This window comes from Papio anubis, unplaced genomic scaffold (assembly GCF_008728515.1).
Source record: "Papio anubis isolate 15944 unplaced genomic scaffold, Panubis1.0 scaffold186, whole genome shotgun sequence".
Classification (NCBI taxonomy): domain Eukaryota; kingdom Metazoa; phylum Chordata; class Mammalia; order Primates; family Cercopithecidae; genus Papio; species Papio anubis.
The window spans coordinates 69,006-96,831 of NW_022161867.1; the positions used below are offsets into that span (position 1 = coordinate 69,006).

At 36.0% G+C, this 27,826-nt stretch overlaps 2 protein-coding genes across 8 annotated transcripts in view; one reads left to right on the forward strand and one right to left on the reverse strand.

Moving 5' to 3' along the window:
* Positions 1-11,015: 11,015 nt before the first annotated feature.
* LOC116272760 (sodium/potassium/calcium exchanger 5) lies at positions 11,016-26,099 on the forward strand. Its single transcript, XM_031661537.1, has 9 exons — positions 11,016-11,104; positions 12,171-12,254; positions 17,755-17,838; positions 17,932-18,035; positions 18,372-18,472; positions 20,152-20,432; positions 22,434-22,640; positions 24,572-24,673; positions 25,455-26,099. Exons 3-9 carry the CDS (start codon positions 17,793-17,795, stop codon positions 25,775-25,777), a joined length of 1,164 nt encoding a protein of 387 aa, XP_031517397.1. The 5' UTR covers positions 11,016-11,104; positions 12,171-12,254; positions 17,755-17,792; the 3' UTR covers positions 25,778-26,099.
* Positions 18,130-27,826, reverse strand: part of LOC116268497 (myelin expression factor 2) — a 43,693-nt gene continuing 33,996 nt past the window's right edge. For 4 of the 7 annotated variants that reach the window (XM_021940535.2, XM_021940534.2, XM_009210119.3 and 1 more), the window contains one exon: positions 22,897-26,500. In XM_021940535.2, coding sequence (XP_021796227.1) covers positions 26,337-26,500 — 164 coding nt within the window. In that variant the 3' untranslated portion in view covers positions 22,897-26,336. Of the gene's footprint in view, positions 26,501-27,826 lie in introns of all 7 variants that reach the window. The other 3 variants (XM_031661535.1, XM_009210120.4, XM_031661536.1) reach the window with 3 other exon arrangements.

Consider the following 27,826-nt stretch of genomic DNA (forward strand, 5'->3'; position numbering starts at 1 on the left):
TTAGTGAAAGAGCACACTACAGACCTAAGAACGCTGACCTACAATGACCCACACTATGATATATTCTAGTAAAATTACTGAAGTTTAAGAGAAAAAAAAAATCCTTTGGGTATCTAGAAAAAAAGGGCAAGTGGCTTGTAAAAGAAAAAAATTAGATAATTACTGACTTGTCAGTAACAATGTTTTATGGTAGAAAAAACTAGAGTAACATATTTAAGATATTCAAAGGAAAAAATGCAAGCCAATGATTTTACATCCAGCAGAGCTGAGTCTCAAGTACAGAGATCATTGACAAATTGTTATCAACATGACAGAACTCAAGCAATATTGTTCCCAGAGGCCCTTCCCAGCAATCTACTAGAAAATAAGTCGCAGGTATCAAAATATCTAGAGAAACAACAGCCTAAGGACTGATGGCAAGCATTAAACACATAGTTACTTATAGAACCATGGCAAAATGTGGGTTAAAGCGGAGAAGCAGTAGATTTAATGACTATATGCTGCAGCAATGTACAGGGACTATAGCTCTTAAAAGAATAGAGGGAGAATGGAAGAGCATATGCACAAATGTTTAACTCTTCTCAGTATTTATATTGGGTGTGGTGGTATCAATATTGTTATTTCACACTGGTATATAGGTAATGGTACCACATATAGGTATATAGGTAATATGGTACCATTACCTATATACCAGTGTGAAATAACAATATTGATGAATTATAAATTATAATTATAAAATCATAAATTAAAAAATTTTGGATATTCCTATTTTGTCATCTCCTGTGTTCTTGGGAACCACAACGTGTGGTATGAAAGAAAGGGGACACAGAGTTAGTATAGAAAAAGTTCAGATTAAAATAAAAAGTTGTCATCACGAATTTGAATGCCAAGTATCAGTAATAGCTCAGGATGTATTTTATTAAGAGGTAGGAATGTGTGTTTGTGTGTCTGTGTGTGTGTTCGTGTGTGTGTCCGAGAGAGAGAGACTGAGATTTAGAGACGATAACCAACCCAGTTTCAATGAGCACCTCTAGCAACCCAGATTCTTAGACCGCAGTCTGAAATACACTCCACTGTAAAAAAATAAAGATTTTGAAGAAATGGATGATTTCATATATAAGATGAGCCTGGAACATCTTTTTATACCAGGTAGTGAGGAAGCTATCAAAGATGATTAAGATCTTGTCAAAGATGCTCAGAAATCACGCTGAAGGGGCTCCTACTGGCTAATGATGAGACAATTTGAGCTTCAACATGGATAATAATTGCAATTGATTGGAACCCATCAAATATATTTAAATATATTAATTCATAATAACTTAATCTAATTGGTTATTTATGGAGGAAAATAAGGAACCAATTTACTGTTTTGAAAACCTATAAATAAAGAGAAAGAATCAGAAACCGGATACCCCTGGGTATTCAAAGAGTAGATGATCGAAATCATCTCTTTGTAAAATATTCATACTGATGAATGAAGAATAAATTAGAATTAGAATGCCACCTGTGATGGTTAATACTGAGTGTCAACTTGATTAAATTGAAGGATACAAAGTATTGATCCTGAGCGTGTCTGTGAGGGTGTTGCCAAAGGAAAGTAACATTTATTTGAATCAGTGGGCTGGGAAAGGCAGACCCACCCTTAATCTGGGTGGGCACCATCTAATCAGCTGCCAGTGAATATAAAGCAGGCAGAAAAGCATGAAAAGACTAGACTGGCTTAGCCTCCCAGACCACATCTTTCTCCAGTGCTCGCTGCTTCCTGCTTTCAAACACTGGACTCCAAGTTCTTCAGCTTTGGTACTCGGACTGGCTTCCTTGCTCCTCAGCTTACAGATGGCCTCTTGTGGGACTTTGTGATCATGTGAGTTAATACTACCTAATAAACTCCATATATACATACACACATATATATATGTTACAGATATAGACATATAGGTATATATCCTATTAGTTCTGTCCCTCTAGAGGACCATGAGTAATACACCACCCTTTCGCAAGTCCCAAAGAATTAATGGGAGTTAATTAACGGGAGTAATGAGCACGAGTGGCTGCTCACATTACAGAAGAGAGACGAGCAGACACAGTGTGCTTCCTGTAAACAAACACATCGCCACCTATAGCCTTGCCAGAGGGATAGGACTGAGTCTGATCAAGCCTCTGCATCCAGCTACCAGCTTACAAAAACATAGAAGACGGGAAGATATTGAGCTATATCACAAGGACACATCATCAAAACCAAAACTGTAGGAGACTCTACAGATCAAATGCCCTGGGCTTTTCCCGGAGACAAGTTATAAGAAACAGAAGACAAAAAAAGGGGAGACCTATAGATTAAAAGAAAGTTAAAAGATACCTTTTTAAGGCAAAATTAAGTTATAGCATCCTAAAGATGCACTCAGTTAGATCACAGACTATTAAAACTACACACATGAAGAAGTGATTGCAAGTCAGGAGAGTGGTTACTTTCAGAGAAAGGGAGGAGAGGAGACTGAGGCTCACAAAGGGGCTTCTAGGGTGGCTGGCAAATTTCTATTTCTTGACCTTGGATGTTTACAAGGGTGTTCATCTTATAAAAATAATAATAAAATAATAAACCATTCATTTATGTAGCTTTATCTGTGTGTTATTTTACAAGAAAAAGATCTTTAAGATGCTTTTGCAAAATGGAGAATGTGTGTAAAGCAAATCTAATTCATCTCTTAAATTGTCTTTTCTTGGTAAATCCATGTTTAAATGGTAATTTGCTTAGACCAAGCATGTTCTGGCAATGTGTTTTCAAGATCATTGCAATGTAATCAATCTGCAAACGTTGATGGAGAACCAACTGTGTGCAAGGCACTTCTGCTGTTCCATTGCAATTGGCTTGTACCTTCAGACACTTGCTCTCTCTCTTGAATTAGTTGACAATGTGCATTGGAAGTTTTCACTTTGGGTTTGAGCTTTTTATATTATTGGAATTTTATTTGTTGATATGTTTTATGAATTGATTGAAGTACTGTGTGTTGAAGAGGAGAGGCTCACAAGACACTTCCACTTAGCACAAAACTAAATGACCTCTTCCCTTAGTCTTAGCTAGCTGGCACCTAGGCCACTCTCCAGTGATCAGGGTGCTGCTTCCTGCGAGTGTAGACAGCTGGGACTCTGCTTGTTGAGAATCTGCTCTATACTGGGCTATGCTTTGGTGACTCATTATCCCAGCCTCACAATCACATCATACATCTGAATATCTAGTTCCTAGAAATGACGGTTTCGGAGAGGTTTATAAGGGATACCCATTCCCAGCAAAACAAAGGAGGGTTTGAGACTTGTTTCCGACCCAAGATCACAGACATCAGGAAGCAACTTACTCTGTTCTGTCAGATAGAGCTGGTGTCTAAATAGAGAACTTACCAAGCATATCAATCTTTGAGTTTTTTCTGCAAAGCAAAGGAACCATGAAAGTTGCAAAACTACAAAAATTTTTATGGAAAAAAACACTTCTATTTCAATAGAAAAAGAAAGAAAGAAAAAAAAGAAAGAGAAAGCAAGAAAGCAAGAAAGAAAGAAAGAAAGAAAGAAAGAAAGAAAGAAAGAAAGAAAGAAAGAAAGAAAGAAAGAAAGAAAGAAAGAGAGAAAGAAAGAAGAAAACAGGAAGAGGAGGAGGAAAGGAAGGAAGGAAGGAAGAAAGGAAGGAAGGGAGGGAGGGAGGGAGGGAGGGAGGGAAAGGGAGAGAAAGAGAAACAAACAAAACAAAGAAAAAGAAAGGAAGGAAGGAAGACAGACATCAGCCAGGGGTCATTCTAAGCAAATTATTTGCGTTCATTTTTGTAAGTCTTACCACAACCCAAATACAGGTGATCCCTGTTTTACAGATAGTGGAACAGTGCAGCAGAAAGGTTAAATAACTTGCCAAAAGTCAAGTAAGTTAGTAAGTAGCAGTGCTAGGGCTCAAACCATGTGGTCTGGTTTCATAACCTGTGTTATTAGCTATAGGTTACTACACTGCCAAAAGTTCTAAATATCTTGGCAAGCCTCATAAATGTTAGAGTAGGGAAGATAGTAGTCTATATTTAAACAGTACCTGCTATGTCAAATTTGCATTTTAGATAGCTCCCTCTGGCAGAAAACACAGTCTATCAATGATCAAATAGCATCCACTCCGTCTCAACAATTCTTGAAACTGTCGGCTACTCTCCATCCCCATTGCCACTGCCTTAGTTCAAGCCACTATCATTTCCCAGCTAGATGATTGCAGTGACGTCCTAACTGGCCTTTCTCCCTTTGGCCCTAACTGAAGATGAAGATGAGAGGCTAAAACAGACATATGAAAGGATGCCAAGCTAGCCAAAGCATGTACATATATTAATATCAACCCCAACAACTTCTAGGAGAAAGGGCTGGAGAGAAATGGGAAGCAGTTGCAAACCCAACTTTTTACAAATCTAGAGAAAGTCAAAAGCAGAGCCAGTATGAAGACGTTAAATAAAACCACGCATTTTCATAAAGTACAAGCTGCCTTAATCTGCCCTTAGAGACTGTAGGCCATGGAAATAGCGATAGACAATGGTTGTTGGCTCTCCTCCGTCTCCTCCGGCCTTCCTGGAGATTGGGTCTCCTGATCAGGGAAGCTTGGCTGGCTGCACTCACCCTTTCTCCCGTGCTGGCCTTGCTGAGATGTGCCCTGGGCAGGGTATTGGGCAGGAAGGAGACTCCTCACATGATCCAGCTTAATCCTCCTCTTCTCCCTTCCTGAAGCTGCACACTGCAGTAAGAGCACAGCAGAAATGCAGACGAAAAGGGGCCATACATGGGCAAGAAGGGCTCTGCTGCTCGGCATCCTGTGGGCCACTGCACGTCTGCCTGTCCCAGGGGCCTCCCTGCCCCAGCGTCTCCCAAGGGCCACAGGTAGGTGGACACTGGGGTCAGTTACCTCTGCTGCAGCAGCAGCTGCTGCTGCTACCACATGCAGATGAAGGGACAAAAACAGGAAAATTCTCAATGGGCTCGCTTTTACTTATGCTTCTGAATTTTAGCATTTAAAAAGATATCAAACACTTTTGATCCTTCAAATAAGTTCTTAAATATACTCCAAAGTAATTCACAGAGATCATAGTAGGCCAAGTCTCCAGTTTTTATTCTTGGAGACTTTTTGGTGAAAAAAAAAATCTTTCATCTTAGAAATTCTCTCTGCAACAGTGGATGATTTTTTGCAGGCCTGTGAACAATTTAGGCTCTGCAATGAAAAAACGGAATTGTACAGATAATAGAAATCTTCATGTATCGGAGATACAGTTTCTACTTGGGGAGGAGAGATTCAGAAATAAAAACGAGGAGGAGTGTTCTCATGATTTCCTCTTTTTAATTCTTCACCATCATCAACATATTTAAGATATCTCTTTTCAGTCCCCTAAAAAAATTTTTTAAAACTCTACAACTGTGTTATATTCAGAAGCGCTTTATACATTTTCAGTGAGTTCTTAAAATTCCACCCGGTTACCCCACACTTACAGATTTCTTAAGGAAGCTCTCTGTGGGCTTGAAATGTGTGACTCCAAACTCTTCAAACTTTCACCTCCTTTTCCTTAACAGGAAATAGCACCCAATGTGTTATTTCTCCATCATCAGAGTTTCCCAAAGGGTTTTTCACGAGACAAGAGCGCAGAGACGGAGGCATCATAATCTATTTCCTAATTATCGTTTACATGTTCATGGCCATATCTATTGTCTGTGATGAGTACTTCCTACCCTCCCTGGAAATCATCAGTGAATGTAAGTGGCTGGAAAGTTCCCCTGTAACCTTCTGGAAGAGTGTGCCACACAGATATGACTGTCTTTGAAACAGCTCAGCAGCTGTCCTGTACTTCTCGACTGGTTGCAGAGCACCAGCTTCTGTGTTGTGGGCTCCCGTGTCTTAAGGAACTGGCTGAGTGTGGTTTCTCTTGGTAGTTAATGTGAATCAGAGTTTCTTTAAATTAGAACCCAGCAGTTATTATTTTCCTGCCTATTTCCAGAAATCTCTAGTTTGTCTACTGCCTGGATGTTTGTTATAAGAACTGTTCCAGATTTCACTTGTATGTACTTTTGTGTGCTCCTAATACAATGAAACTCCTAATATTTGCCATTTTATACTTCAAAAAACTGTTTTTTAATTTTTACTCTAAGCTCACTATAACTTTGTTTATAAAGAGGTAAGTGATAAACAAATGCAATTAAGGACCACCGTCCCCATCTTCCTTTCCCAGCATCCTACCATTAAGGAAATTAATTGATATTTAAGAACCAATAAACAAATATGAATAAGTCTTGCATCCTAAGTGACCTCAGGCGTCAGATACCTGTAAATTCAGTTATTAAAAATTAAGAGCTCTGTTATTGGTTTCTGAAAATAAGATCAGCCAGTCCAAGCCTCTGAGCTCTGTTCCTTCAGCAGTCTATGTTGCCCAGAATTCTGAGCATAGACCTTCAATGGTGCACTGGTGCGTAATACCAGGATAGCAGTTATGTTTCGTACCATATGAGCAAAAGTGTGTTTCTAGACTTGGTCTCATGGTTGGTTATTTATTTGATTGAGCATGCTCACATTACAGCAAAAAGCAATGTCAAAGTTAAGGATTGGATTTCCTATTGCATATTCACAAGACTACACAGAAACAGCAGCACCCTCAACCTCCACCCACCCCGCAACACACACACATCGCTGCCATTTCTTGATAAAGGGAAAGAAGATGAATGTAAACGCTCCCCTTTCCCATCACCCCACCCCCAACCCCTGCTGAATGACATAAAGCGCCTTTACTCCCTTGTTCGCTGCAGTATACTAGTATCTGCAGGATCTAAAACAGTAGCTGGTGATAGCAGAGGCACTCAACACCTATCTGTTTAATGAAAAAAAATATATATATAATAGATTAGCCTAATTTATTACAATGTTTCTTAAGTAGATACAAACATATACTTTTATCTTGACATTACATCTTACATAGACATTGATTTTTCTTTAACAAAGATTAACAGTTTTACTTAGATTAATGAAATACAAGAAAAATAGAGAAAAATAGAAGAGAAAGATGAAACCACCCATATTTCCATCACCCTGAGATCTACACAGTTACCATTTGGTATATTTCCTTTAAATCTTTTGAATCTTGCTTTATATGCAGTTTGGGATCTTCCTTTTTTCTCACATAATATTTTATTATGCTTATTTTTCCATATCATTAAACATTCTTCAAAAACATTATTTTTAATGATATCATGATAGTCCATGATTCTATAAATGATTTGAGCATCTGACACTGGTTTTTACACGTAGTAGGCACCCAGTAGATATTTATCATAAAATTTTAAACTATTACTCTCATTGGACATTTGGCCTGTTTTAAGTTTTTTGTGTTAATGTCATCCCTGTAATTGTATAAAATCTTTGCATACTTCTCTGATCATTTCCTGATTAAGAGGTAGAGATGTGGATATTTTAAGTCTTATGATATATATTTGCAAAAGGCATCCCACAAAAGGTGTGCCTACTTACACCTCCTTAATGTATAGCAGCAGCCATTCCAGAAAACCATGAAAAATATGTGAAATATCCTTAGTTGCTTTAAACATTATTTTATAAAATTTGTATTTATCTTATTATTCATGAGGGTCAAGATTTTATATGTTTATTGAATTTTGTGGTTTTGCTTTTGTATTTTTTTTATTCTATCAGGGGTATTCTGTCTTTTTCTTATTGATTTTCAAGACTTTAAAAATATACAAGGATATTAACCCTTTTTCTAGTATTACTTCGTATCATATGCTTTTTCATGGTTTGTTGTTTTTGCATTTTGTGTTTATCACATTGAAGTTTGAAGTTTAAATATTTTAAGTAAATTTGTAAATTTTTTCCTTTATGATTCTCCTTTTGGTTTTATAACTAGAAAGACATTTTTATCCATAGGTCATAAAAATCACCATATTCTATTCTACATGCATGATTTTTTTTTACATTTATTTATTTCTTCCACTAAGAATCTGTCTTGCTATAGAATGTAATGTTATTTTTTCCAAAAGTTGATCAATTTTCATACACGAAGTTCTTATATAGATGTAGATCTGTCTCTATGCTCCCAACTCTATTCTAATAACCTTTTTGTTCATTCTTATGCCAATACTGCGCTTTAAATTAGAAAAATGTAAAAAACTAAAAATTAAAAAAGCTAATCATATAAAACATAGAAATTTAAATTGTAAGGAATTATTTCCATTTCCAATGACTTAACTGAACAGTGACATGACTGAAAAATTAAATCTATCAAGAATTTTATTTATAAAAATTTATCTTGGGAGAAGTAAAAAATAAATAAAAAACATTTCTAACCCGGTAGAAAACACTACTGCATTAAAATTTAGATTATGACTTCAAAATAATGTTCATTAAGTGACTTAATATGTCTAAATGACTTCCAATGTGCTCCTTGTGAAATTACTTTGAAACATCACCTGCAAACACGCATTTCTCAAGTGAGTTTCTCAGGCTCTGAAATACAGTAGTTCTTACAGATTTGTGATTGATGAATATCCATGCCACAGCCAAATCTTCAGCTGTTAAAAATTGACCCTCATCTTGAGCATTGAAAATACTGGCAACAAAATGAGATAGAAATAGTGCTAGCTCAATTCATTTTTAAATACTTATAAATTAATTCTCTTTTCAAGGTCTAGCATGGTCTTATCTAAATTATGACATCAGCAATAAAAAACAATTTTCCTGAAATTTGTTTACATCTGCAGAAACGGGCTTCAAAAGTCTGCAAGTGCTTTGCCTTTCCCCAGTTTCTTGATGAGCACTGAGTCATAATAGTTCCACTCATTTTGTCAACTAATAGTTATTAACATAACCCTCAAAACAGTTTACTTAAGTATTCCACAATGTACTACAGTGTTATTTTTTTATCAGTTACTTATGATACAATTATAGATGAAAGATATATATCTTATAATAATATAATATATGGTTTATATAATGTACATAACATTATATATGTGTGTGTATATATATGGTTTCACTTAGTCTTCCCAAAAACCTTACAAAATAGGGACTAACGTTTGGGTTTTACTGATGAGGAAGCCAAGGTTGGGAGGGTCAGTAATTTCTCATGACCACACAGCCACACAGAGAAAGTCCTGATCTCTCTAATGCCAAAACTCAAGCATGATCTCAACTGCTACGTGATAGAACTTTACACATCCTTGTTTGAGATTCGCTACCAGAACATAGATGTTTCAGAACTGTTCTATTTGAACCATCTTACAAGAAATTTTCCTCTCGAGAGCACTGAAAATTTTGACAAAAAATATCAAATACCCACAGTTACTATGGAAGAAGTATATTACAAAATAAAGAGAATACATTGGATTATTCACAAAAATCATTTTGGACCTTTGGCAACCTATACGTGATTGTAAATCAATGCTATAGACACTTATTCGTAATAAGTTCCCAGGCCTGAAGATTATGAGATCATAATATAGGACTGTGGAACTTAATCATCATAGATGAGGTCATAATGTCTTGTGGGGTATGTTTACTGAGTTCCAACCTAGAATACAGTGGAAGGATTGGCAGGCCCCTGTCCCACCCCAGTCCCATTCACTCCTCATTTGGCCAACAGCAGGATCTTTAGCAAAGTGAAGACTAGAAGAGGCTCAGGACTGTCATCTCCGTGCAAGGATGAGCTGGAAGCTGTAGGGGGCAGAGCCTCTTGCTGGTGTTCTGGCAGGGCCTCCGCTCAGTCAAACCAGTGCTCTTTCTCTTTCAGACCTACATATGTTGGTCTTGGTCTCCTACAGCTGCCTCCACCAGAGGCTTCCAGCAAGGATTTTTCTTCCTTCGCCTTGCTCTGCTCATGATCATAAAAGTCACACACCCTCTCCTCTACCCTCGAACACTGGAAAAGCTGGAAAAGCATGTATCTCTACTAGGCAACCTCAGACACTTCACCACCATCTTAACTGTATGGAGCCAATAAAAGAAAATGCTGTTGCTATGTCCCCTTCCTCCAATCCTATCTTCTTTTTCTTTCCATTTAGGTTCTATAGGAAAAGCAGCTGATAATTCTCTGAACAAAGAGGGCTGAAATGAAATTAATCGGTGTTATAGAGGGGAAACAAAGGTATCACGCTCTAGTCATCCAGGGCATTTCACATTTGCAGAAAAGCCTTGGCTTCTGTGCTGGGAAACAGAATGGAGATTCCGGGAAAAGAGTTAAAGATGTGTTCAGAAAAGGAGCATTATCCAACCCCAAGTTAGAGCTAAAGGAGCTAGAGGCAATGGAGTGAGGAATAAACCTAGGGAGAGCTTCCTCATCCCCAACCAGTTGTGCTACTCTAGAATGTTACCAGGATGGATACCCTGAGGGGTGTGTATGAGAGAGAGTAAGAGAGACAGAGACACAGTGAGAGAGGAATCCAAATGACTAAGCAAAACGAGTCAGCCTTTGTCGTCTCTGATCATTCATGTAAGCCTGACTTACAAACCTGTGCCTAAGATTCCCTTGCTTAGTTTGAGAACTTCGTTATGTCACTTTGTAGTCATATCTGGTATTGTTTACTTGGGGCTTTTTCTACTTTTTTCTATCTCTATATTGATATAGTTGCTGAATGGTCTATGACAAATGCTGAGAATCCCTGAACAGCTGGAGAGCAAGGACACAGCCATCATATGCTCTAGTGCCACACTCCTGTAGAGAGACAATTGAAAGTGTCCACCCTGGAGCCAGACAGCCTAGGTTCAAATCCCAGCTCTGCCATTTGCTAGCACTGTGACCTTGGGCAAAGTTCCTAACTTCCCTCTGCCTCTGTTATCTCAGCTGTGAAACAGGATGATTACAACTTTCAGTTCACAGCGTTGTGTGACAAGTGCATGAAGAAACACAAGTGAACTGCTTACACAAGTACGGCACATAGAAAACATTCAGTGAATGTTCATTGTTACATAAGAACAGACTACAGAGGTTAGAATCCTTTACTCAGGAAAGATGAAAGTGGAGATGGGGAATACCAAAGCCTATTTAAGTATTTTTGGAGCAAATAACCAAATCTACGGTGCAGCTGCTAGAACTTGAACACCAAATTTAAGGTAAATAAAAGTAAGGTCTATTTGACAAGGTAGGAAGTAGGGTTATTAAAACAGTTATTTTATCTAATAAGCCATGTGACAACTTTAAACTATACCTTAAATATCTCTGGAATATTCTGTTTAGGCCGGGAGCAGTGGCTCACGCCTATAATCCCAGTGCTTTGGGAGGCAAAGGTGGGTGGATCACTTGAGCCCAGGAGTTTGAGACCAGCCCGGCCAACATGGTAAAACCCCGTTTCCACAAAAATACAAATATTATCCGGGTGTGGTGGCAGGCACCTGGCCTGTAATCCCAGCTCCTCAGGAGGCTGAGGCAGGAGAATCGCTGAAACCCAGGAGGCAGAGTTTGCAGTGAGCTGAGTCCGTGCCACTACACTCCAGCCTGGGCGACAGAGCAAGATTCCATCTCAAAATAAATAAATATATAAAAATTAAAATTTAAAAATATTCTGTTTAAAGTTCCTTTTATTTCATTTACATTAGCATCTATACCATTTTACTTCATCTTTTATTGTTTAAAAAGTCACTTTTAAATATAATTTAAATTTAAAGAATTTAAATATAAGCCAATATATAATACACATTAAAAATATAATATAAACTACATTCACTTAAAGACCAAATAGGACCAGTATGTCTACTCTCTTTAAGCAGTTTAATTTTAGAAACACAAAAGCTGATATAAAATGAAAACAAAATATCCTTTTGGTATGTAATGGGGATCTCAGAGGTATTGAACCACTGTTCTAAGCAGCTTTCTTCATATTTTTCCAAATTATATACATAGAAAACTCTGAGAACTCCTTAAGATTGGTCACTTGATAGAGTCCAAATTCCACAGTGAGCCAGCTATGAAACTTTAAAAAAAAATTTACGCTAATATACCATTCAATTAGATATAACCTCTCTACCACACTGATACCTTTGAATTACAACACGTCTTACATGAAAATGATCATAATAAGGTTTTGGGGAAATATACTTAAATATTTACTTTTTATTTCAAAAAATTTTCACTTACTCTGCTTTGGACTAATATTTGCTTATGTTCTACTTTATGTTTCAGAAATAGGCAATAAGAAAGAAATGCAAGTTTTAATTCCAGGTAGAATTGTTTCCAAATTGAAAAAATTGGGATTCAAATAATTCTGTGAGTATGGCATTTGGATAGCCTACAGTTTCAGGGGATTGTTTGATTTTTAATCCTCATGAAATTTACAGAAGCAAAAGCTTTACTAAAGAACAAAGAATCTAAGAATAGTGCTTCCTCCCTGCTACACACTCATTCTCCTAAGAGCGTTTCATCCTCTTTGTTGGTCTTTTTTCTCTGATCTAAATTGTGGTCCCTTTGGATTGCATCTAAATCTATACCAGGCATATAGATCTAAATAAGTGCTAGGTACTCAGTATTTTACCAAGATGCTATTGCAGGAACAAGAAATAATAATAAAGTTATGTATTATCTCTTTACTTTGCCCACATGGATAGCTGAAAGGGCAGCTTCTTGGTGTCAAAAAGATCTAGGTTCCCTTCCCACCTCTGCATTTATTACCTGTGTGGCCTTGGGAAAGTTATGGAACAAACAATGAAGTAATTGTTAGGTTTGGAGGTAAAGTGTCTTGTATAAAAGAAGTATGTTTCGTATGATAGGCTAAGGGCAGGTGGAAATCCACTGTAATATTATAGCTGTTAGATTGGGGATAGGGAGAGTCTTTTTCAGTGGAATCGGGCCTTTAAAAGCATTACAGGTTTCAGAATTCATTTTTTCATTGCTCAGAATATGAGTTGGTAAATTAAGGTAATCAAGTTATCTTATTTCTTGTTAAAAACATCCCAGAGTATACACATGCAGTCATGTATTCCTGACTGTCAGTAACTATTTCTCCCCTCTAGGCATTTATTCCATTCAAAATATTTCTAGGAATGCCTTTGAAATTAATTTCAGAACCAGTTTTGCAAATCATAAAAGAGACATCAGTTTGCTGTTGCACTTCGTTTTGGACCCTAAATTGTATGACTCAGCATGACTACTCACCATAGTTGCTAGAGTTGGATCTGATAGACTTTTGATTGTTTCTAAAACTCTAATCCATTCACAAAGCACAAAAGTTTGCAGACTTTTTAAAATGATGCCGGAGGACACCAAATTGCATATAGCCTATGGCTGTACTATATTAAAATTTCCACTGTGAAAAGGACTAGATACATTAAAATGATAGCAGTGGTTAAAATACAATGATAAAAGTATTCCTCTATTTTTCCCCTTCATAGTCTAAATTTTGGTAATGTAGACTTGGGGGTGGGGGGTAGGTATTATAAAAGAAATTTAATTAAAAATTAAAAAGTGGTATACAGTCTTAAAACAGAATTCACATTCTACAACTTTGAGTAAAGATTGAAAAAAATAGATAATACCTTAGATTGTGTAGTCTGATCCTCCATTTCACAGACGGCAAAATAAGGCTTGTCTAAATAAGTTAAGTCTCATATCAAGTTACTGGCAGGGCTGAATCCAGGTCTTAGTTTTGGTTTAATATTCTTCCTACTATATCATATTTCCAGAAGGAGATTTTCAAAAACCATTATAAACTTTCTAACATGGCATCACAGAAAAGAACACATTTAAGAAAATGTCTGATGGGCCGGGCGCGGTGGCTCACGCCTGTAATCCCAGCACTTTGGGAGGCCGAGGCGGGCGGATCACGAGGTCAGCAGATCGAGACCATCCTGGCTAACACGGTGAAACCCCGTCTCTACTAAAAATGCAAAAAATTAGCCGGGCGAGGCGGCAGGCGCCTGTAGTCCCAGCTACTCGGGAGGCTGAGGCAGGAGAATGGCGTGAACCTGGGAGGCGGAGTTTGCAGTGAGCCGAGATCGCGCCACTGCACTCCAGCCTGGGCGACTAAGCGAGACTCTGTCTCAAAAAAAAAAAAAAAAAAGAAAATGTCTGATGAATTTTCATAATCAGCTCATTACCATGAAGTTGTGCTTTATATAAACAATGTGTTGGTACCTAAAACTATAGAGAAAACTCAAGTTGAACATTTCTGCTATATCTTCCAGGATATGTGATTATTCCTTTAGAGTGGAAAAAAAGAATAATAGCTGTGGGAGGAAAAAACTAGAAAAATTTATCTTTAATAATAAACTATAGCAGAAAGAAATGTTACCCAAAAGGTCAAGGAAGACAAAGCTAGTCTATTCTAAAGTTCAGAGGTATAAAACATTTTATAAAATATTCTTAGAACATTAAGATATAATTTGTTAAAATACCTTTAAGTTTTATCCATCCTTCTGTACAAAATCTTTCCTTTCATAATTTGAGTGCAGTGAATAGGAACAAGCTTTATTCTTACTGCCTTTTGAGACTGAAACTTTTCTAAAGAACCACCTATTGTCCTACCTTGAGACTGAGTTTTCTAATGAAGCATTCTTCAGCTAATGCTAAACAAAGATTGTTCAGTATTCAGCTGCAGTGTTGGGGCAGTTATTTTACGATAAGGCATTCCGTTCTTTTTCAATTTCTTCCACATATTATCTAGCCCTGATTTGATTTGGAAAGACAATTCATGGTAATATCCAGCAGCACTAAATCTATAAATTCTCTAGAATGTGCTAGAAAACTTCCAAATAACTATTTTTTTCCACCAGGAAAAAACAGAATGAGGGTGATTATGGTGCCAGTGCCACAACGTGTAAACAAAAAAGATTCAATCACCCACCATGTTATAATTGGCCTAAGTGCCATTATTATATCGGGTTTCTGTGGTAAAATAAAAACAGCGTCTGATCCCAAATGTTGGAGGTGGGGAGTAATGGGAGGTGTTTAGATCATGAGGGTTAATCCTTTCCTAGGGGGTGAGTTCTCCCTCTTTAGTTCCTTTAGAGAGCTGGTTGTTTAAAAGAGCCTGGCACCACCCACCTCTCTCTCTTACTTCCTCTCTCACCATGTGATCTCTGCACACACCAGTTCCCCCTTTATCTTCCACCATGAGTGGAAGCAGCCTGAGGCCCTCACCAGATGCCCAATCTTGAACTTTTCCAGTCAGAAGAATCATGAGCCAAATAAACCCTTTTTTCTTTATAAACTACCCAGTCTCAGGTATTCCTTTATACAACACCAAAAGCACTAGGATACAATGTAAACTACACAAATCATTTATTTCTCACCCTTCACTAGTCACTGCAGGTAGATGTTCAGCAAGCAACATGACCAAAGGCAAACAGAATAGAGGGCCTGGCCTAAATAATTCTAACCACCCCAAGAGAACTTTTCACAATGGTTTTTCAGGTGTCAAAATAGCTCAGATTAGGGCTGGTTGGATCTCTCAGACCAAATTACCCCAAGGGATAAAATTAATGACTGGAGCTGGTATCATCAGCAGACAGTATATGGATGACAGATTTCTAAGTACTTCCCACATCTTTCAAAATGAAAGCCAAAGTCCTTACTAGGATCCACAAGACCTTACATGATCTGCCTGTTACCTTTAATCTCATCACCTACTGCTTTCCCTTGACACTGTTCATTCTAGACATGCATGTCTTCTGTTTCTACACCACACAGGCTAGCCTCTACCTCAGAACCTTTGCAGTCATTTATTCTGCATAGAATACTTTTAGCCCAGGTAGACAAGTGACTTGTTCCTCATTTCAAAGTCTTTAGTTATCTTCTCAATTAAGTCCTTTCTGGTTATCCAATCTAAAATTTCAGTCCTTCCTCTCGGACATTTTTCTCTTTCTCCCCTCCCTGCCTTTACTCTTTGCAACTTATCTCTAACATCATACCTATTTTTCTTATCTTATCTGCTTTCCCTTATTAAAAGGAAAGCTCTGTGAGAGCAGGAATGTTTGTCTGTTTTGCTCACTGTCATATTACTAGCACATTAAAAAGGCATCTGGCATATAGTAGGTACTCAATAAATGCAACAAATAAATGAACCACCAGCTGACTTAACTATCACCCCAAAACTAGTGGCTAAAAACAACAACTACTTTCCACGGTTTTGGGTGTTTACTGAGCTACTCTAGGTAGTTCTCGCTCAGGGTCTTTTGTGCAGCTATGGTCAGAGGATGGAGCTAGAATCATCCGAGAGCTCACTCTCTCACATGTCTGGTGCCTAGGCTGTGAAGTTTCAAACTCTGGGGACTGAAACAGCAGCAATTCCTTAGACATCTCTATTTCTACATGGGCTTTTCATGAGGTTTCTCCAGTATGGGGGTTTCAACGAAGTAGTAGGACTTACCATGTCGTAGCTTAAGGGAAATGTTCTGTGATTACACTAAGGAAGTTGTATCACCTTTTATGTAGGGGATTAAAGGGTTCTGGAAATCTATGTGGAGCAGAAAAATACCATAACTATTGCTGTAGTATACAATCTGCCACACCAAGAAACCAAAAAGGAATCAATAAGCTCAAATGCAGTCCCAGCAGACTAGAGAACAAGGTCGACCTGAGTGCAGGCAACAGGTGGTCCCAGAGACAAGAATAAGAAGGAAATACCAACCACCTGTGACAAGGACTCAACCAAGCACACCAGAGTTTGAGTATCTGGGAAGACTGAAGGTATAGTAAATGACAATAAACATCAACAAAGAGTTGCCATCAAGTCTTGAAAACCCAAATTCTAGTTCTTTGATACTTTGTGACCTAGGGTAGATAGTTTAATGTATGACATGCTACCTCTATTGGCTAGTTTTTCGTTTATCAGTAAAGCCTGGTTGGAGATTATTTCTTATGCAAACCTATCTCGGCCTAAAGCTTTCTCTGTTCCTTCCCATGGTAGGTCCCTTGGCCCTAAAATTGAAAGGACAAAAAATTTCTTAAGACTCTCATCTTGTCAGTCACTAAAGTTTATGAACTTGCATGCTTGTAAGCCTGGTGGATAGACACAAACTATTTGTAGTATTACAGTATTTTTTTATATTCCTATTCTAGAGGAAAATTTTAATAGATCCATGTTTTAAATCAATAGACTATACAATATTAAATCTAGTTAAGTAATTTCTCTCATTTGTAATTAGACAAGGTTGAAACCATAAATTTTTTTAGAATATCTGTGTTCTCTGGATGTGACTATAAGCCAAATTCAGCTACATTCAAATCATCAAAAATTCTCTGCATGGCAAACTGAAAAATCCCAGCCAAAGCCTCCCATATTCTGAATAATATTTTACACAAAGTTCCTATACCAGAAAATTTGAATGGACGGTTGAAATGACTTAACAGATGTGTGAACAAGCTCCGTTCAGCTGCATTACACATCTAAAAAACTACTATCTTTTTTTTCTTCTTTGAAGTTGGGTTAGGATTTCCAAATTATCTTAATTTTCAAAGTCATGCTGTTGCTACTCACCTACAAGCCCTCCTGCTATAAACACTTTTCTGGGTTCCAAATAACCCCGTATTTGGCACTCAGGATACTCCCTTTAGTCTCCTGGCCTTCCCTCACCCTTTCTATAGAAGGATTAAGTAATGAAGTCATAAAGAAGCAAAACACTAGACTCTTAATCTGTGTATTTTATTTTTCTACTTTAAGTAAATATTAGTGGTTTTATTGAAGCTGTAGCTTTGAGTATCTATTGTGTTTAGTGGTAAAGACATACTCTTTCACTTTATTAGGCCTAACAATCATTTCATTTATGTTCAGCCCTTGGATTGTCTCAGGATGTTGCAGGCGCAACTTTCATGGCAGCGGGTAGTTCAGCTCCTGAATTAGTTACTGCCTTCCTAGGTAAATATTGCTCCTTATACTTTTTGCTTACTCAGTGTGATTTTTATTTTCTTCAAGTTAACACTAACTTAGCTGCTACTATCTTGCACATAGGTGTATTTATCACAAAGGGAGATATTGGCATTAGCACCATTCTTGGATCTGCAATTTATAATCTCCTTGGCATCTGTGCTGCCTGTGGCTTGCTATCTAACATGGTATGTAACAAAACCATTCAACAAAATGTATTGTCTTAAAAAAATTCTAAAGATAACTGTTCGTCGTCTGGGATGGACAACAGGGCACTAATAATATGTGTAATCAAATTTATTAATCAGTAGAAAAACAGCATGTATTCAATTTAATGTTAATCCACAAATAGCTCTTGGTCAGATTTATGAAAGTTCATGTGTTAGAACACAATTTTACATTTTTTTCTCTAAGCAATATGCAAAAGATAACAATATTTAACTACAAATATATAAACAATTTTAGTATTACACTAAGGATTGTACTTGAAGTTACAATGTAATGGAAATAACATCATATTACAGGTTTCAACACTATCATGTTGGCCCCTATTCAGAGACTGTGCAGCGTACGCAATTAGTGTAGCAGCGGTTCTTGGTATAATATATGACAACCACGTTTACTGGTAAGCTTGAAAATAATTCTTATGTAAAAATTAGAGATTTTATGAATTTCTGATGGTTCAGTAAAATTTTTTTCAGAAATATTATTTCATATAATCTGCCACTTCTATACCATATTCCAACAGGTCTCTGAGTTAACCTTATCACAATTGCTGATTGTATTCTTCTCACTAGTTTGCAATTTCTTTTTAGTCACTTCACAGTCTCCTTTTTTCTCTCACTAGTCACTGGAGACCATCACTTTTCCTTCTCCCCACTGGCTGCCTATTCAGTAAGTTTCCCAACTTCTGTTGTCTATTAAAGCCACAACAGTTGACTTTTTCTTCTGCTGGGTTACCGCTCACCTTGCCTTGGTTAGAAGTGATCATGGTCACAAAAGACTGGAGAAGGATGGTAGAGGAAGTAAAAGAAGTCTTTTTAAATTCCTCCAAACTTCTGATGCTCAGAGAAACTATAGCCTTCCTCTAAGAACCAACAATGCTTAGCTTTTAATATTAAAAACTGTTTGCTTTCCCTGTAATCTCTCTGCCTAGCTGGTCCAAGAAAACGAAAAATGTGGTGACTGAGTGGACAGAGACAAACTTTTTCAACTAGTAAGTAGCAGGCACCCACTAGATTCTTACCACTATGCTAGATATCATAAGGGATAATGAAATGCAAAACACAGCTACACAGGTTACACATTGCATAACTTCCAGAGGACACCAGAAAAATACGCAAAAAAAAAAATGTAATGGTGTCCATCTGGAGAACCACAACTTTGCAGTACAGCATAGTATCTGCTATCAAGAAACTTCAAACCTAGCCAGAAGCATAATTTCTAAACTAATCATCCTGTCTTCTAGTCTGTGTCCCTAAGACACTGTGTTGGTAGAGTAGAAATCCTTCTAGAATTCAGCAGTTGTCTGTAAGGGACAGTGGCTGTGAAAGTATCCAAGATAATGCTTCCTCAATTAGAGAAATCAGAAGATGTAGCAGACAGAGATTCACTGGCTATAAAAGGTAAATTCAAGGTTCAAATGTAATGGCATTAGCTAACTGCCAGAGTACAGGGAAACAGTTCTTGGTTCCCAGGGTATAATTTTATATTTTAGAACATCTTGTTTTCTTGTGACTATAAGCCAAATTCAGCTACATTCAAATCATTAAAAATGATGACAAACTGAAAAATCCCAGCCAAAGCCTCCTATATTCTGAATAATATTTTACACAAAGTTCCTATATTAGAAAACTTGAACAGTTGAAATAACTTCACAGTTACTATATTATTTTATAATTATTATGTATTTTGGGGAATGTATTATGCCAATGAGCTGAGGTAGAAAATGTTCACCACTATATATTAATTTTACATTTATTTTGAAAATCTCCAATTATCATTTTCATTGCATTTTTATACCTACCATTTGGAAGGAATCCACAAGTAAAAATGAGTTTGTTGATCTTTTTTTTAAAAAAAAAAAAAAACACACATAGAAGTGTCCGGCTTTTATCAATAAACTTATAATAATGCTGTAACCAAGTTTGGAAAAATCTACAAAACAAAAAATATCTAGAAATGTTTGATTGTTCTATGGCTACTTTTGTTAGAAAATCATTCAATCAATACTGCCCAAAAGCTATCAACTCTAAAATGACTTTCACTTTTAATTTAAAAACACAAATTTCTCTTAATTTATAGGTATGAAGGAACTTTACTGCTTTTGATATATGGATTATATGTTTTGGTGCTGTGTTTTGACATTAAAATTAACCAATATATTATAAAGAAATGCAGTCCTTGCTGCACCTGTCTTGCCAAAGCTATGGAAAGAAGTGAACAACAGCTACTAATGGGATGGGAAGATGAAGGTCAACCATTCATTCGTCGGCAATCAAGAACTGACAGTGGAATATTTTATGAAGATTCTGGCTACTCTCAGCTCTCTATAAGTTTACATGGTCTTAGTCAGGTTTCTGAAGGTAATCACTAAATCTTGCCCATTATTAAGTCTATTCACAAAAGAAAAACTTTAAAATTTCATTTCAATTCAGCAAGTATGGTGTGCTTTTTATGCAAAAAAGACTGTGAAGACTCAGAAATGATAAAGACTAAGTCCCTACTTTTAAGGAATTTCCAGTATCATAGGAAATACAAAATAGCTAAAATATAAACGTTAAGTACCATAAAAAGAGAAAGAAATGAAGTGTGACTGTGGTTCACAAATGGGACAGTGTCAAAATGTGGTGAGGACAGATAGGAGATTTTCACAAAGAAGGGAGCATTTAAATTGGGCCTTGCTTGACAGGAAAGATTTTAACTATGACATGACGTTATGACCAATAAGTAGCAGCTACTGAGGTCTTTATTTCATAAATGATGCAGAGATAAAACACATAGAGCACAGCATATGCATAGTAAGGAAGAAGAGGAAAGGTAGAAAGGAATAGGATAAGAAGAATCTTAAATGCTATTCTAAGAATCTTGGAAGGTTTCTGAGGAGAGAAATTGTTAGAACTGTTATCTTAGTAATGTTACCCTAAGCGATGTTTACCAAACTAAAATATGAAGTAAGAGACAAGGAGGTAAGAGGCTGTTACAGCAGCTGATGTGTTTACTAGGTGCCTAGACCAAGTGAAAGTGGTGGGAATAAATGAGAACAGATGTGAGACTACATGAAGGAAGCATCACCAAGACTATATGGGGCCAGAAAAAGGAACAAAGACAATTCCTATGTCTTAATCTTGACTGAGAACATGGGAACACCACATATTAAAACTGGGAACTCAGGAACAGGGGCTGGTTTGGAAGAAAGAAGAGAAGCAGTTGAGGTTTGCCATTGTTTAAAGCAGTAGCAAAACATTTAGGTAACTATGTTCAGTAGGAAGTCAAATTCAGCTATGGTCAGAATTATAAGCTCATGGGTTACCTTTTTATAAAGTGGTTGTCCAAAACAGATTCTAATTTTAATTAAGCCTTTAGGAGGGTACTTATTCTAATGTACTACTTAAACTTTTAGAACATGACTTTTCCCCCTTTTTACAAAAATTTTAGCTTCTCCTCTTTCAGGTGTAAGAGGTACACATCTCTAAGTTAAGCTTACAATAAGAAACGCAAAAAAACCAATCCAAATTCTTTGATTATGTTGAAATTATATCCAATATTACTTAATGGCACATTGGTTGAAACTTGACCAACTTTTTATGAGTTGTTGTACTAGCATTAGTTTTGACATAATTTGATCCAATTATTACATTATTTTGTAAATGCCAAATTTTGAACAATTTTAAAGTAAATTCTAATTTTTATCCAATATATTATCATTATCCTTCTACTAAATTAAATTGAATAAAGTAATATACTCAGTTTTCATAAATTATATTTTAGATGATATACTACCTCCTATTTTAAGGTTCTTTCTATGAACTGTGGTAAAGTCTGAATTTAATAAATAACATAGTAATGAAATAGGGCAAAAAAAAAAAAACTTCCAATAAGAATTAGGATATGCAACCTAATAAAAAAAATTATGCTATCATTATTTCATATTCTCTAAGTATACATTATCTGGTACATAGAGCAGGCAGAGGCATCATCAATATTGTGAAGTGGAGACAACTGGAGTAGCCAAGTTAGAAGCCAGGTTAATCCCTTAAGCAAAAAGTTACTGAAGACAATCCACATGAGATGTCCAACTGACACTTCATAAACACTATCTATAATATATTTAGCGAATGGTCCAAGACATTTTGATAGCTTTAAGGCCCCAAATAAAGAAGTGCTGAGTATCACATCTTACATTGTCTGTCCTCAAGTTTCAATTAGTTTCTTTCACCAGCAATATCAGTAATGAGGTACTCAAATGTTTTAAACAGCCTTTTAAAAACTGATACAGCTAATTTATTTCAATATAGCTTTCTAAATAGGCATAACTTAATTAGCCATTTGAGAAAACTCAAAAGTGTTTAATTTTTCCACAACAGATCCACCAAGTGTTTTCAACATGCCTGAAGCAGACTTAAAAAGAATTTTTTGGGTATTATCCCTTCCTATTATTACATTACTTTTTCTAACCACACCAGATTGTAGAACAAAGTTTTGGAAAAACTACTTTGTAATAACCTTTTCCATGTCTGCAATATGGATATCTGCATTTACATATATCCTGGTTTGGATGGTCACAATAACTGGTATGTATTTTAAGTACAATAGCACAACTTGAAAATTTTCATATATGAACGAATTGCATATGTTCACTCAAAGTAGTCTAGCTACACAGCAAATTTCTTTTCAGCAAGACTGAAGATTAGTACCATTTACAAAATGATTAAGTATTACTATAACAAGATCATTTGGGTTTGTGAGTTGCATATTATATATAAACTGTATCTTCCACTGTTATTCAGCCTGGGGTACAATTCAAGAGATCTTATAAATGAAATCAAATTCATAGGATGTCTTTTTATTATGCTAATAATTTAATCACATTCCATGGGATCCACAATACTCTTTATATTGAATTCCATTCCATAATGAAAAAAAAAAAAAAAAAAAAAAAAAGCAAGGAGCTCTATTTTTGGGAAAACAATGGGTGCTCACTGCTTAACCGGATTATATTTTATTTGACTTTTCAACATGGCACTACAAACATACTATGAAATGAGTGAAAAGGGTATAAAAGTTTTATTCTAGGTTTCTACCACCTTCATGATTAAGACTTAACTAACTACTGCTGCTTGGCCATAATCCACTATAGTCTCTAAACAAAAAAACTATAAACAAAGACAAAAATAATCTGTAATTTCTCCTACAAAGGTTAACCCAAATTAACTTATAGTAGAGGTGAACAAACTACTGCCTGTGTGCCAAAATAACCCAGCTTGTTTTTATTAGTAAGGTTTTACATATTATCTATGATTGCTTTCACACTACATTTGCAAAGCTGAGTAACTGCAACAGAAATCATACAGCCTGCAAAGCCTAAATAATTAATATCTGGCCCCTCACAGACACAAAAATTTGTTGACCCTTGACTTTTCCCAAATTAGTGTAAGTCTTAGAATAGTATGCCAGCAAAAAGCAGATTATTTCTTCCTTTTTTAATGAGAAAAATGAAAAAGTCCAATTAGCTTGCATATTATATCTATCCAAATTCACTCAGCCAGAACACACTTGATATTAGGAAAATAAAAAGAGAGCAAAAATCATGTAATAGATCACAGAACAGCCCCCCAAGATTATAAATATTAGTGTTATTTATGCACGTATGAATTCTAGCAAAGCCAGTAATAGAAATTAACCAATTCCAATTCCAGTATCAATATGTAAGCATGCAATAAATAAGCTACTTTCTAATTAAGTTATTTTAATTGGCATTTTAAGAAAAAGAAAAAAAGATGCTAAACCAAGTTTTCAATTACAACATTAAAAGAACAGTTACATATGTTTTAACTTTTTTTAACTTCTCTCTGGTTCTGTTTCTGAGAATAAATACATTTCTGATCAATGTTGACCTGACATCAAATTTAACAGAAGTATTAATAAATTGGGACCATATGTTAGACTCAAGTAGAAAACAAACAGGTTTTGTTTTCCTGAGAGATTAATGAATGTTCCCCCTCCCCACCCTGCCAAAGCCCACTAAATTAAGGTATATCACTAAAGTAGAATGTAATAAATGATATATATACATGTTAACACATTTATAGCTTAAAGATAGCTATAATTAATTTGCTTAACTCTAATTTAATAAAAATTTTTAAGAAAGAAAAGCAGGAATGATCACTCTCATTAGCAAATATTCAGCACAGCCCTGATGAGATAATGGTGGACATAAACATCTTCCGTAAGAATATCAAACAGGAAAATTTCTCATTGGCAGAATTTTGGCTGTTACACACATCTTTAGATATGTCATTAAAAATCTGTGCTACCTGGGTTACCCAAATTACCAGCCTGATTCAAATATGTTGCTAGCTAAAAAACTAAGCAAGCACATATTGGCTCTGAATTCTAAATCTGCCTATTTTATTTTTGTTCAGGAAGGAAATACCCAAAATAACTGCAAAAGATGGTTAGTGACTCTTTAAGATTTGTAACCTGAAGTATCTGTTTATTACAGGGGAAACACTAGAAATTCCAGATACAGTAATGGGCCTTACTTTATTAGCAGCAGGAACAAGCATACCAGACACAATTACAAGCGTGTTGGTCGCAAGAAAAGGTAAGAACTAAGTCCCTCAAGCTGCAATGGTATTCTACATGGCTAGAATGAGTAAAAGTAGCTTTAAAAATGTTTACTTCCGGCTGGGCGTGGTGGCTCACGCCTGTAATCCCAACACTTTGGGAGGCCGAGGCGGGTGGATCACAAGGTCAGGAGTTTGAGACCAGCCTGACCAACATGGTGAAACCCCATCTCTATTAAAAATTAAAAAATTAGCCCGGCATGGTGGCATGCGCCTGTAATCCCAGCTACTCAGGAGGCTGAGCCAGGAGAATTGTTTGAATCCAGGAGGCGGAGGTTGCAGTGAGCCAAAATCACGCCATGGCACTCCAGCCTGGGCAACAGAGCAAGACTCAGTCTCAAAAAAAAAAAAAAAGTTTACTTCCTCAGTAATATACTTTGAAGGGGAAAAAAAAAGTGACTCAAGAGGAAGAGTTTACTATTTAATAGCAGGTTAATTTCACACAATCTAATCCCCCAAATAATATTCATTTGAAATGTGCATTAAATAGTAATTGACCATGTTAAATTACAATGAAAAGCAACAAGTAAGCTAGATACCTTATTGAAAAATGGTTTAATAAATATAATTAAATAAATGTTAAGACTTTAAATACTAACCCAAGAAAAATTTAAAAATACAAATTCAGTAAGACTTTTGCTCTAACAATTTTCCAAAATGAACCAACAACAAAAAAGTATCCAGTGTTTCTTTTCTTATGAAAATTAATAAAATACAGTATTGGTAAGCACATTTTAACAATATGCTTTTCTTTTGTAGGGAAAGGAGATATGGCTATGTCTAACATCGTGGGATCCAATGTGTTTGATATGTTGTGCCTTGGTATTCCATGGTTTATTAAAACTGCATTTATAAATGGATCAGCTCCTATAGAAGTAAACAGCAGAGGACTAACTTACACAACCATCTCTCTCAACGTTTCAATTATTTTTCTTTTTTTAGCAGTTCACTTCAATGGCTGGAAACTAGACAGAAAGTTGGGAATAGTCTGCCTATTATCATACTTGGGGCTTGCTACATTATCAGTTCTATATGAACTTGGAATTATTGGAAATAATAAAATAAGGGGCTGTGGAGGTTGATATTATTAACAGTGTTATGCAGAAAATATGAATGGCAGGGAGGGGCAGAGAGAAAAATCAATTTCTTCATTTAAATCAAATTTTTAAAATCCTGAACCTTAGAATCTAAAACTTACAGTAATTTAAAACCAACCAAAATCATATCCTAATTTTGCTGAGCCCTTTCTTTTCATGAAGAATTACATATTATAAAACAGAAGTTTTTGGGGGGCAAAAAATCTGTTTTACCATACAATAAGTTGACAAAAACTGGAGAAACTAGAACAAACAAATCCAACTATGTAGTACTGAAAACAACAAGAAAATGGCTTATTTCATTAAAAACAGTATAACCATTCATTTAAACTGAATGACCAGACTTGCTGTCTTTAAAAACCCAAACTTGAGATTAACGAAAATTACAGTATATTTTTAACATTATACTGTTAAAAGCTGGTGGGAGTTTTAAAAGTTCATTTTTACAGCTTTTGTAAGCATACAATATTACTTTAAAAAAAAATGACTTTTACTAGGAGATTCAGCAAAACAGATGTAGGAATGTTCCAACCATGGCTTGAAATTATGCATTACGATCCAAGCGGACATCAATTTCTCTGCCACTGATTTTTATGCCATTCATTATTCTGCAGGCTTTTTCAGCTGATTCTGGGGAGTCAAATCTGACTGTTCCACAGCCTTTTGACTTTCCATTCTCCATTTTTATTTCTGCAAACATTACATGACCTGTAAAATAAAAGTTACAGAATTACTAGTCAGTTTAAATGAGTTCTATTTCACTTTATAGGTTTGAAATTCCTCATAGCCAATTGTGATAATTTGATTAAAAACATCATTTTTTTAAATAACAAATAATATAAGCATTATATTTGGAGTAAAATACAATTCATATAAAGTAATAAATATATACATATTAGAATATACAAAATTGAAATCAGGAAAGATTTTCCTAGGATTTAATGTATTTTATTTATGTTAAATCCCTAATTCCTGAGGTTAATTGTATGAGCAATAAGTCAAGCTAGCACAAAATGCCACCAACTCACCATGCCCTATGACAAACTTACACATTTAAACAAAATTATTTTTAGAATAAATGGTTGCTTACTGCCCAGTCTCCCTAATCTCTCTCTTCCTTCCCTTTTATCCTCATTTCACTCCTTTATCCCCTGCAAACAAGTGCAACTGACCAGAAATCTAATTTCTATCAGGCTACAAAGGGCCCCACTAATTCTGCTTTGCAACCACAGTGCCAAAGCCATTTATTCAATACCACAATTTGAGCTCAAAGTCTAAGAATGGCACCAAATATGCTACAGAAATAGTCACGGGAAAAGATAGCATAGATTTAAATCAATAAAGGTAAAAACAGTGATGTCAAGGAGAATCTCAGAGAAGCTTCAGGAAAGAGGAAGAAAACCAGAAACCTGTCCTTATGTAGTTATATCATTGCTAACTCTAGAGACTGGTATCTGAAGTAAATCAATACCATTTATCAAAATACAAAGTGGCCACAAGAATTCATCACTACAACAGAACACTTTTGAGAGTAAAAGGGGAGTTATCAATAATTACACATAAGTAACAGATGTAAAGTTAGACTATCCCCAGGCAAACTGGAATACATGGTCACTCAATCCAAACAGGTCATAAATTTAGGGTGTGACTACTTACCAAAATATTTCCCTCCCCACTAGATGTACATGTCAAAACAAATCAAGTTAGAAGACTTTAAATATTATAGTTGCCAGATCACTATGGGCTAATTTTAGTCTGGCAACCAAATCAGACAGCCAGACATATTTAGCTCTATAAAGGGAGGAGGAAAAAAAGGAGAAAGGTAAAAACAAGAGGGCCTGTCAAAAAACCGCATAAGCCCTTTCCAGAAGGTAAGATCAAATTTTAATATCAATCCATAAGGAAGATTTTTTTCTGTGGAAATCTTGATCTCTTACCTATAACATGATGGACTACTTTATACTTTCACTTTTTCATCCACTCCCTATTACTGCATTTCTTTTTGAAAACCAACTGGTAGTCAACTGCTCACCT